General features: G+C 35.1%; 1 protein-coding gene across 2 annotated transcripts; it reads left to right on the top strand.

Moving 5' to 3' along the window:
* The first annotated feature begins 602 nt into the window (after positions 1-602).
* LOC100244598 (high mobility group B protein 10) lies at positions 603-8,673 on the top strand. 2 transcript variants are annotated; one of them, XM_002264321.4, is made up of 6 exons: positions 603-1,153; positions 3,226-3,304; positions 4,277-4,439; positions 4,523-4,603; positions 5,491-5,855; positions 8,239-8,673. In XM_002264321.4, exons 1-6 carry the CDS (start codon positions 936-938, stop codon positions 8,326-8,328), a joined length of 996 nt encoding a protein of 331 aa, XP_002264357.1. In that variant the 5' UTR covers positions 603-935; the 3' UTR covers positions 8,329-8,673. The 2 variants fall into 2 exon arrangements, with proteins under 2 accessions (XP_002264357.1, XP_010644681.1); XM_010646379.3 differs by having other exon boundaries at positions 608-1,153; positions 4,232-4,439.
* The last annotated feature ends 3,855 nt before the right edge of the window (positions 8,674-12,528 follow it).

Raw genomic sequence — 12,528 nt, forward strand, 5'->3', positions numbered from 1 at the left:
TTATATTCTAAACCCTAACATTCTAACTTTAGGAGAGAATATTACGAAGCATCATATTTTACTATTTAATTTTCAAATTATTGTTTTCTTAATAATTTGTTTAAAAATAATATTTTTAAAATGGAATCCCCTTTTCCCAAAAAGCTCTTGCATCCATTGGGCCCATATTGTTTACATTGAACCCCATGCAAGTAGGGAAGAAGGGATTTTTAACATGTTACCAAGGGAGTTTCTTCACAGCTTCCAAATCTAATTGCCAACTGTTTTCGAATACATTTTATTTTATTTATATTTTTATTTAAAAAAAAAACAATTTAGTGGGTTATATAACTGATTTCTATTGGATTCAACGGTTAAAAAAGTATGGCCCTTCCAACTAATCTTTAAATCTGAAGAAATTTAATTTCATTCCTTCACATTTAAAAAAATAAATAAATAAATTCAAACCCAACCTTCATCCATCTTTGTCACATTTAATTTAATTTTTGGACCAAAAAGAACGAATCTGGGATTTAAGATAAAGTTTAAGCTTTTACCCTTTGACCCACCGACCTAAATGAAGCCCTAAATTCAATTTTTGAGGTGGGGAGTGTTTCTTTCGCCTCGGGCAACTGCAGATGGTAATAAAGAGGAGAAGGGGGAGTAGTACTTTACCCTCAGCCTTAACCTAAAATCTAATCCAAAATCTCCCTCTTTCATCTTCCTTTATTTTTTTCATACCATCCCACCCAAGGCACAACATCAAAATTTTTGATTTTTCATCTCTGTCAAATTCAGATCTTTTTGTACTCATATTCCAAATTGTTTAGATACCAAAAAAACAGTATTTGCCCCTTTTTTTTTTTTTTGTTTTTGTTTTTTTGTTGTATCTGAATCTCATCTACAAGGTCTAATAACATTCTCCTCGTTGTTTTACCCTCTTGACTACAAAAACAATGTCGACTCATCATCATCTGAGTGAGGAGGACCCAACAACTCCCACAGTATATTCAGCGCAACAACAGCCTCAGAGTGAGGCCGCCACGCCTACACATGTCTCCGCCCACAGGCCCTATCCTGAGGCTGCTGCCCAGTACCAGGAGGTTGTTCAGAGTGCTGATCTTTTCTGGCAGACCCTCAAGGATTTTCACAGATCTTTTGGTACCAAGTTCATGTATGTGTCTCTCTCTTCTTCCTCTTCTAATATACCCATGTTTCTTTCCTTGCTTGTTTTGTAATTCTTGGTGTATTTTTCGATGGTATGTTGCTCAAAAGAACCATAAACGCACGACCCATTGTCATAGCACCCAAGAGGGCTGGTTTCCATGTGGATAATGGAATACCCAGATAGCAGACCCACTAGCTGGTTATTTCTTTCACTGCTTGGTCTCTCTTATTCTGTGAAATCGTTGTTTTTTTGTTTTTCTTCTTTTGCTCATGGACGATGGGAAGTACAGTGGGTTGGCTTCCACATCAAATAAATGGATAAAGTTCTGTGAAATCTTATGAGCAGAACCCAGGGTTCGTTTTAAGATGCCTTTTGCAAAGGATGCACTTGGTAAGGGTTTCCACCAATTTCTGGAGTTTAATAGCTGTGTCAGTGTTTAAAAATTTCATCTGAAAAAGAGGCAACTTTTATAGGTGGAAACGGAGATTTCCAAAGAAGTCTTGAGGCCAGCATGATATCCCCACTATTTTCATTATCTTAAGTTTCTGGGTTTCGTTGTAGCATTATTGCTATGATTGGAATGACAGTTGATTTATGAATACCTTCCAAGTTTGTGACTTTGTGTGTCTCTCATTTTATTATGCTGTATTGTTCTCCTATGAGGAACGAACATCTCAAAGAATCACTAAGAAAAGTTGCCTCTTTGCTAAAATTCAATCTTTTTCATCATTAACAGCATTTGATTCCTTTTAAGAAGAATGTTGTTTTCACTCAAGACATCATTATCTTTTGTTTCCCTCTGCTGCTTCCACAAGGAAAGATTTGATTTTTCAAAATAATTTCAGATTCATTTGTCTTAAGATCCCTAATTGATATGACCTGTAGTTTGATGCTCTGTTAATTTTTGAAACATGTACGAACTGAATTGCACTAGGAAGGGGAGAAAACCGGGGTTGGAGGTTGTACTTCTTGCTAGCTATTGCTCAATTTAATTTGAATTCTTCGTTCATTGTAAATCCGCTATAAAAGTAACTCCTCCAGTAGCTGTTTTTTCAATTATCTTAAATTGGAACTCTAAAGTAAAGTTTACCTCATTTATTTGCCTAAAATAGATGGCAGTAATTAGTTATCATGTAACTTGATCTATCCTATTTCTATACTCTGTCATTGTTAAGCGATTGATTTTTTAATCTGGTTTGGTTCCATATGTGTCCAATGTCAGATTCATGGTAAATGCTCATAGGGGCATTTTCTTTTCCTTTTCTCCTTCCTCTGTGTATGTGTGGGATTTGGAAGGGGATTCAGTTTGTCTTACTTATGTATAATTTGCTTCAGCTTGTAAAATTAAGTGAATCAGATTGAGTTACGAGTTTTCTATTCCCTTTTTCTGGTTTGGTTCCATGAGTGTCCAATGTCAGACTCATGGTAAATGCTCATTGGGGCATTTTCTTTTCCTATTCTCCTTCCTCTGTCTGCGTGGGATTTGGGTGGGATTCAGTTTGTGTTATGTATGTATGATTTACTTCAGCTTGTAAAATTGAGTGAATCAGGTCCAGTTATGAGTTTTCTATCCTCTTTTTCTTTATCTGTGCTTTCAGGAAGTGTGTGGGTTCTTGGGAGGTATTGGGGAGTTGGAGTTGATTGTGGGTGTTGCCAGGTGGTTGTGGGGAAGGGGACCAGGATGATGCTTGGGGAACAGGTGTTTTCCTTATATGTTTCGGAATTACTGTTTGATTCAACTTGTAAACTGAAATCAGTTATATCTCTCTATTTCTTTTCTAATGATCCCTGCTCAAAGTTGAAATTAAATTCCTCTAGTGACAATAGAAGAAAGTTGTTGGGTTTGTTATCCTATAAAAACTTGCTGCCTCAAGAGAGTGGTGGTCTACTGGTGAACATAGTAATGAATCTACTTACTAGTTTCATTATGTTCTTGTTGCCAAGATTTGATCCTATATTTGACCGACCACCTTTTATCAGCAAACTCTTCAACAATGTATGGAGAAAATATTTGTCAAGCACAAAGAAGAAAAATTAATAAGGATTTTGTTAATATTCTTTATGCTTTGGGTTTATAGGGTTCCCACTACAGGAGGAAAGGCTCTAGATCTACACCGCCTTTTTGTGGAGGTTACATCTCGTGGTGGCCTAGAAAAGGTATGAGTTATTATGTTTTTTCTGGCATATTTAGGACACCTTGCATGATATGATGAGGCTCTGAAAACCAAAACTATAAAAATGTTACAAATCAATTCCCTGCTAATCCTTTATTGGCTGGTGACGTGACTAATTTAAATCTAATGGTGATGAAGGGGAATTAGTTCACAGGTCATCGTAATATGAGGATAATTCAAACCCTGCTATCCTAAAGTTCTCAGGGGCCATAAGTTGTCTTGATTAGGTTCCAAATTAGTCTGCAAATTTTTGAAAGAATTGATATGTTGTATTCAGGATAACTTTCTCTCTCTTTTTTATCTTTGACGGGTATATTCAGGAAAACAATTGAAAACATTTTGCACAGGGATTCCTCTAAACCAACTTGATAACTCTTTCAAATCACGTTTCCTGCTGCTCTCAGCAGTGTGACAAATTTCTTGGTCCATTTTATCTCAAAAAGGAAACCAAAGTAGTAAGGTTCTAGTCTGCAGTATGTTCCCAAAACACAACCAACCCATTTTGGTCAGCTTCAAATATTGAGCTCTTAAATGCACTGGATATTCTAAATGTGCTTTCTGTATAAAATACAGATTTTATCCTCATTTTATTGCGAGAGATTGATGACTAAGCAACTTTAGGGCATGAACTTTATCTGAAAGCATCTGAATCAATAGACTCAGTCAAGCTTCCTTTTCCCTTTAGATGTGCATTTATCATTGTGCACCTGTGTATATTATTTATTAATGTAAACAGGTGCACAAAGCATTTTGTATCCTCATTTTTTTTTGCTAGAAATTGATGACTGGAAGCAACTTAGGGAGCTTTATCTGAAAGCTTCTGAACCAATAAACTTGGTCAAGCTTCCTTTTCCCTTTAGGTGTGTATTTATCAGTTTGTGCTGTGTGTATTATTTATTAATATATACAGGTGCACAACGCATTTCTACAAGGTAATCTCTTGAACTGGTGGCAGGTTATTCGAGATCGCAAATGGAAGGAAGTGACTACAGTTTTCAAATTCCCAACAACAATCACCAGTGCATCATTTGTTTTACGGAAGTACTATTTGTCATTACTTCATCACTATGAGCAAGTTTATTACTTCCGCAAGCAATCCTTTCCAATCTCAATGGCTGGTAAGTATGATCCTTGGTTTTGTTATATTGTTTAGAATTTTCTGTTGGTTAAAATATACATGATTTTTCATTTTGTTCTACAGATCCTCTAAACAGCAGCCCCATCAATGGGTCAGCTACTACACCTGTTTTTCAGGACAGTGCCACTACGAATGATTTGCCAGGTCAGGCTAGGTGTTGCTATCATTTTGATATAATGGTTCTATAAACTAAGGCCTCATTTATATATACTATACTCCTGCATCTGCCTTCATTATTATGAGTATTATTATTTTGGTGCTTTTATCTATAGTTTTTCAGTATTGTGAAGGATAGCTGCACTTGAGTATTCTTGAAAGGAGCTCTTCAATCCCTCATTTTTAGAGAGCATCTTCTATCTGAGCATTCAGACCTCTATGGGCACTCCATCATTTTGGCACCTTATTTGCAAATAAAAGATCAGAACCTTACATAAAATGAGCTGTAGCTACAATATCTTTATGTTGATTTTTTACAGTGATTAGATGATCATTTTATTCAGTATATTATTTTAGATGGTGGAGAATTTTTTCTGACCAGAGGAAATCACAAATTAAATGGTCAATCAGTTAATTTTGTTGAAGCTTGGCCTCAACAATCCCAAGTGCAACTTATGTTATCGTGTACTTCATTAAGTGCAAGTCACTCCCAATTTCTTATTGCTCATTTAAAATTTTTATGCAAGTTCAGGCACAGGACCTTGACTTTACTAAACTTCCTTTTGTATGCCACTCGTAGAATTACATGAAATTTGGAAGTACTTTAGTGACCAAGCTCATGCAATGCCCTTCTCTCTTTTGGATGAATATCCTTAAACTACAATTTGGGAAAGAAAGAACAACATTAGAACTATAGGGCTGATTGTTTATGATATTGATCTGCTTGCTTTAGAAAATTTGCCTTTGTATCTTATTTAATACTCATCACTTGTTCCTGTTTTCTCATTTGTGCATTTAGTGTCTCTTTTTGTGTTATTGAATATGCTTTAGCGTTTCAGTTGCGATAAGGATTTTGTTGTCTATGTTGCATGCAGTGAGCCCTAGATTGCAGCCTGGCTGTTTGGTGACTGGAACTATAGATGGAAAATTTGATAACGGATATCTAGTTTCTGTGAATTTGGGTTCTGATGTGCTGAAAGGTGTCCTGTATCATATTCCTAATAATGAGTCACACATGTCTCGGAGTTCTAACGCTTCAGCTGTACCTCCTCCCCGTAACTGGAAGAGATCCCAGCTGGCACTACGGGATCCCTCTCGGCCCAAGCGAAGCCAGAGTGGTTACAACTTCTTCTTTGCAGAGAACTATGCCAGGTTGAAGCCTTTGTACTCTGGTCAAGAGAGGGCCATCAGTAAGAAGATTGGTTTCCTATGGAACAGACTCACAGATGCTGAAAAACAGGTATTATGGAGCGTTTTTATCCTCTTCATTTTTCTCCCATGGTTTTCTGATTAGAATTTTCTATACTCATCTGACTTACTGAAAGTCCTAAACTTAAGCCTTGTTTGTGATAACTGCTTCCTTTTGGCTTTTGTTAAAGTTGAAACCGAAACTGAAGTCATGAATTTTGAAGGGGGTGATTATGGTATTATAAAACTTCCATTAAATGTATAACACCTTTCTGCATAAGCCAAACAAAGGGCTTCCATGAAAAGCAAAATTGTCCTTACTTCTCTATTAAGCTCTTTTTTAAGCCAAAAGCTCTTTTATTGAAATTAGCCAGACACATCTAGAAGCTCCTAGTGACCTTAAAAAATAACTTTTGGTTTCCAAGAATCCAATCCAAATAGGGCCTTAATATGTCTCAAAGTGAAAATATATTTCATGATGTTATGAAATTTACAGATCATTCCCACTTTAAGAATGTTGTTTATGACTTGTGATTCAAACAAGGTGATCATTTGTGGGCCTGACCAAAGATCATTCTGTATGTCCTGAAGAAGTCGATGTCTTCTACTAGTTATGGGTACAGCTAGATGCATAGGCAAGACATTGAGCTATGTTATCTGGTCCCTAGGCTGATAGAATATAATCATGTGATCATTGTGAAGACAACATAACTCAAGAAGTCCTTTTCCAATTATAAAACTTTTGACTGACTTCATCCTTTTGTCAAGCACAAATACCTGATTATATCAGGTGCCTAGGCTGATATATGGTATTTATGCGTTCACAATTTTAAAATTTTAGACTCAAGACCTGCATTCTTTGGCCCGGCTGATAGTCATGGCTGAGCATTGAAATGTTCAATTCGTATTCTTCCTTTGTTGGATACCTTTGGGTTTACATGCTTTGGAGTGGCCTGGCAATAAAGTTTGATTTTTACTTATTTACAACTTATCTTTGCCCTTGGAATTGTTATGAGTTTGTTGTTTGCCATAGCTTCTTTCCAAATTATTCTCAAAGTCCATGCTATATTAATCTCTAAGTTGATATTTTGTTAATGTTGGTAACATGAGCAAATAAATATCCAACCATCATGTAGTCCATCTCAAAAATTAAAAGCGTATATAAAATTTTCATGATAGAAAATTCCTGCCCTTTGAAATCTTAACTAAATTGTATTCTTGGTAATGCACTCATCATATGATTTGAAATCTTTTAATACTTCGGTAATATAGTACTGCACCACATTATTTCATTGTCGGGTGATACTGCCTTACAAACCTTGATTGTCTGGATCATGATTCTTCATTTATATAGAGATTGTGTTCATTGCTTCATGCTATGTTATGTTTGCTTTTAGTTTCATGTTCTTGCATTTTCGTTAATCGTGTTATTTACTATTCTTATATTGTGTGGTTACAATGATAATGATTATGTCTTCTTCATTATTTATATATTATTCATAAATAATCAAACTTTACCTGGAGAGAGTTTCTTGGAACCAATGACTAGTGAGTCAAATGCTAATGAGGGGATGGCTGACAGGTCAAATAATAGTTTTCAACTTGTGCATTACCAGGCTGATTCGTTTTAACCCGAATTTAAATTCTCAATTTCCAAAGCTATATCTGTGTACCTTTTTTCCCTATATTCTGAATTCACATGCCTTTTTGTTGTTTTTTGGCCAAATTGATAAAAAAAAAAGGTGGTGCATATCCTTCTGCAAGTGTTTTATTTGCACATAGCAAAGCATATCACTGCTGTGTTGATATGGGGGCCTCAAAATACCACATTATATCAAGAGGATCCAGTGTGATAAACTCTCATCCTGCAGAAAATAGGAAGGGAAGATTTGATAATATACAGAATAAGAGTCCGTTTGACAGCGATTCTAAGAAGCGTTTTTATCCCAAAAAGTGTTTTTTTTTTTTCAAAAGAAAAAATAGGTGTTTGGCAAAATTTAGGAAACACTTTTAAAAATATGAAAAATCATTTGTAGTGTTGAAAAATTACTTGTAGTGTTTTTCAGAGAAATACTTATAAGTGATTCTCCTAAAAAACACTTAAAAAGAAAATACTTACACTAAAAACGTTTCGAGTAGAAATGTTGCCAAACACACTTTAAATAAATAAAGGATGGTATAAGAATATTTTGTGAAATTTGATAAGATTGTATTATTATTAACAATTTCAAATTATTATTATATTCTGTTTTCTGCCCTTATAACAAGAAGCTTGCATTTGAAAATGGTCAAAATTATTTTGTAGTGGAACTTTAGATAAAATTGTTTGTTAAAGTATAAAATGGAGCATCTTCATGAGATTGATAGTTTGAGGATCTTAATTTCTGTCAACAGTCTTTATGACAAATTTTCAACTTTTCATTCCTGCACTGCAGGTCTATCAAGAAAAAGGCATGATAGACAAGGAGAGATACAAGACTGAAATGTTGGAGTACAGATCCGCATATGATTCAAAACCTCAATAGTCCCCATCTTGTGGGGTTACCCATTCAGGACCTCATCTCTCTCCATTTTGTTGTTGTTGCTGCTACTGTTGTGTTGTCTCCATTATGTTCTTTACAAAGATTACCCGATAACATGATTCCTATGCCAAAACTATTGGTCTTGGAATCTGTAAATGGTCTAGGGAATTTTAGATTCAATCTGGATCAGTGGAAAATTAGCTCAGCTTATATACACTGCTAGAATCAGAGAAGTCAATGATCTGGTTCCCTTTGTTGTCGTTTTTTTTTTTCCTAATTATCAACCTCTGTTGGCCAAAAATGCAACTTGTTTTTTGTCGTCCAATATTTAGAAACAAAATGTCTGAATTATTTGTGATGATGGATGCATGGGTTAATCGTATTCTAAGTGAGCTCTGACCCCCTTCCATCCGAATTCCTGGATGTTGTCACGTTGGGCATCCTTGGCCATTGCTGGGATTTGGTGCAGAACCTTCTTGTTGGTTCCACAACACAGTATGGTTCCTGATATGGGGTCAAATAGGGAGTAAATTACGTTGGAAACGAGGCTACTCTTTCAGCATCGCCCTCTTTCATTTGTCTTTATGTGGGTACTATTGAAAATGCTTAAAAGCTGCATAACTTGATTTGGTACACTGTTAAAGCACAGAGGAATTCAAGGATTGAACTGTTGTATGTGAGCTTGTCTCATCTCGATATGGAAAGGTGCTACTATTCTATGACTGAATCAGTATTTCAGATTTTCCCTCCTAAAAGTGGTCTCTGGCCATCCTTCTTTGATTTTTCCCAAGAAGGGTTTTATTCATATTGGAGGCAGAGGAGCAGTCTTTCAGAGTTGTCCTAGTATTGGAGATGGGTTCATGAATTACCAGGAGGTTCAAGTGAAGAAGCATGATGGTGGGACAGGTTTTGTCCAGAAGGGAGTTTAATGTGGGAGAAATCAGGAGGCAGGGCTTTGAACAAAAGGATGTCGGCCAATCCCATAGCTAATAGTTTTCAATTTGTGGTAAGAAACACTAATCACCAAAGCCCCTGGATGGTGAAGGAGACTCAAGTTTCAACCCCCACTGCCTGAGAACAATTCTTGGTCAACTACGATATAGGATGCTGCTGTCTGGAAGACATGATGAGACACTAGTATTGGAGCCTGGGCTCCCATCCAGGCCCCACCAGCCAAGAGGCGAGCTAAGATGTCAGTTGCAGCAAACAAGTGAGGAATTGAGGGAAGTGGGGCCTCTACTAACTGTATAGATCCGGCAACAACAGTGGAAGACATGGATTACCCGAGTGGTGATTATAAATGCATCCACACAACACAAGAAGCAGAAGAAACAGGAGGCATCTCGTAGCAACGAGCAATAACACTCATCACCACAATTTGGCAACTTCTGGTTAATACCAGTGCATCGCTCGTCATAAATCTGCCCCTTCTTACCATGCCTTTGGTTGGGGTTTGAGAAGAATGAATTCAACTGAGGCTCTAAATTCAACAGAGTTTGACAATGTGGCCCAGAGGCTGCAAGTACACACAAATGTAAAATCTGCTACAAGAGTTTTGGACTGGTCATACTCTTGGGGGGCCACATGGGATGCCACCGGACTGGTAAAATTGTAGCTCCACCTACCCCATCAATATTAATGAGCTTTCATCCATGGAGTCCTAGTTGTAACTTACAAGAAGCTAGGTTTCAAGCTTATTTGCATCTTGGAAATCCATCCATATGCATCTTCCTTTCACAATCCCTTTCAACTGTGTAGATATTGTTTGCTTTGAATCCAAGAGATTCATATGGTTTTAAAACACATACAAATTTAAGAGGTGTCCATAGTAGCTTTTGGAACTTTTTCTCGGGATATCGCATGGATGCTTACTCCATTGGATTACATAGCAACCATTAGAAACTTTCTTTACATGAAAAGCATAGGACTACTCATCCTCCACTTCTAACTTCCTCTGTTTTCCATACACCATATCCTCTTTTAATGCTTCTTCTGCATGCAGTTGCAAGATATGCAATTGTCGTGAAATCGTCATGCTGATGATCAATTTTCAAATACGCGCTCTGGGCAGGTGAAGGGGCCTGAAACAACTAACAGAGCCAGGGAAGGAATTCAACTAGTCAACTGAATCATATAACAAAATTATCACATCACAATAATTAACAAAGCTACTGCAGCCATTCATATTCTATCCTACATGCTGAAAATTTTCAAGCTAACAAAAAATTGGTCTCAAAATCTTTTCCTGCAACTTTGAAGAAGTCCATTTCCTGGGCATATGTAAGTTTCTATTTAATATATGGTAGATAACTATTGACGCAGTCATTAACTAAGATTCAGTACATCAAAAGTCAGGTCAAAGGGTTGACAGGAGAGGAAGAGAAAAAGGAGAAAATTTGTGATGGTGCCATCACATGTTAGGTCACCCTGACTTTGTTTTGTTGTCTGTCCTACCAAATAAGACCCAATACCTTCCTGCATCAGCTGAATCAAATTCATCTTTGTGAACATCTTTCCTTTTGACCTTTTGGGTGACCTCTACAACAGTATCATCAGTCTATGAAACATTATCATGTTACAGCTCCTCCCACCACTTTTGGTGGGTGCCTGGTCTTTGGATGATATTGTGAAGAAACTTCCCAGTCTGATAAAGATGGTGTTTCAAACCCAAGGTTCAAGCTTAAGTTGATTTTTGGGTAAGCAGTTCACTTTGAGTATGAAATGAAATAGTCAATAGGGCTAGTCCAAGGAACTTTCAGAATCAACTGGCCCCAAATGAAGATCAGAACAGCTTCCCCCTACCCATGAAACAATGGTGTGATTTAGAGACTTCAAAGAGGAAAAGTCCTGTGGAAAAGATTTATGGAAGAAGACCCAAATTTTCCTTTTTGGTACCCTATATGCTTATACTATAAGTCAATGAAATATTGAATACTGATATTTTATTGAAGATATTAGGCAATGTGTAAGGACCTTTTTAGAACCCTATATGCTTATATGTTAATGAAATATTGAATAGTGATTTTTGATTGAAGATATTAGGCAAGGTGTAAGGACAGATGATGCATAGTATACCATATATGTGAGTGGCTTGTTATTAAATTCCATAAACAGAGGAATGTTACAAAACTATACCTTTTAAATGTGTATGTAACCATTAGCTTTTAAAAAGGTTCTTTTTTCATTTATTTATTTTTTAAATTCATCCTAGTTATTAATAAATAATAATAATAATAATAATGAAATGAAGATGCATTTGTTTTTATTTCAAATTGGGTTTTTTTTTCTCCTTTTTTGTTTACATGAAAAAATGGTGGGTTGTAATTAAATTTTATGAACTATCAATGGAAATGAAAGGAAGAAAGAGAATTTTGATAAGGAGGGAAGAAAATGTTCATAAATAAGGTGAGATTCTTTGAGATTTGATTTTTTTTTTTTTAAATATTTATCACAATTCATCTTATTTGTTATTTTTATTGAGAGAATTACTACTATAAATCATAGTCCACTATAGAAATGAGCATTTTTCCTCATCTAAGAGGTGGGTTTTTGCTTGATTTTGTATTAGGTTTTTTCTTTTAGTCATAGGGTTACCCACCTTTTAAAATAAATAAATAAATTTAATTTTACAATGGGATAAAATATTTATTAGTGCCAATTTGGCTTTTCTCCCTTTGGTGTTAAAAGCAAGAGTTAAAATTCTTGTCAAATGTTGCTTGTAAAATATTATGTTGGGTAAGAAGTAATTTAGTTAATTATTGAAAATAATTAATTAAAATAAAAAAAATAAAAGATGATACTACCAATCTTATCAATATTTTTGTCATTTGTTTAAATGATAATAATGGAATAAATAAAAATTATTTAAATTATTATTTTATTAAATATAAATTTTTTTATCTCTAATTATCATCTTTCATCCAATAAGACAATAAAAATAATAAATAAAAATGGTAATAAAATTAACATTTTTTTTAGAAAAATGAAATAGGAAAATCTTTCATCAGAGTAACCAATTTAATTTCTAATACACTCTACTATTTTTAATTATAATTATCAAATTATTATTTAATGCTATTAGTGATGTAATATCTTTAAATGCTAAAACCCCTTTTCTTCTTCCTATTTTACAATATCAAAATAAAAGATATGATAAAAAAATAAAAAAAAATAAAAAATTAAGTGATAAGTACCCTTCTTTTT

This window comes from Vitis vinifera, chromosome 19 (genome assembly GCF_030704535.1).
Source record: "Vitis vinifera cultivar Pinot Noir 40024 chromosome 19, ASM3070453v1".
In the NCBI taxonomy this organism is placed as follows: domain Eukaryota; kingdom Viridiplantae; phylum Streptophyta; class Magnoliopsida; order Vitales; family Vitaceae; genus Vitis; species Vitis vinifera.

Bases quoted from the DNA above. Each gene is read 5' to 3' on its own strand.
- LOC100244598 (XM_010646379.3), top strand. From the start codon at position 936: ATGTCGACTCATCATCATCTGAGTGAGGAGGACCCAACAACTCCCACA. The intron at 4,440-4,522 runs GTAAGTATGATC...TTTGTTCTACAG, and splicing joins CTTTCCAATCTCAATGGCTG to ATCCTCTAAACAGCAGCCCC. The intron at 5,856-8,238 runs GTATTATGGAGC...CCTGCACTGCAG, and splicing joins TCACAGATGCTGAAAAACAG to GTCTATCAAGAAAAAGGCAT.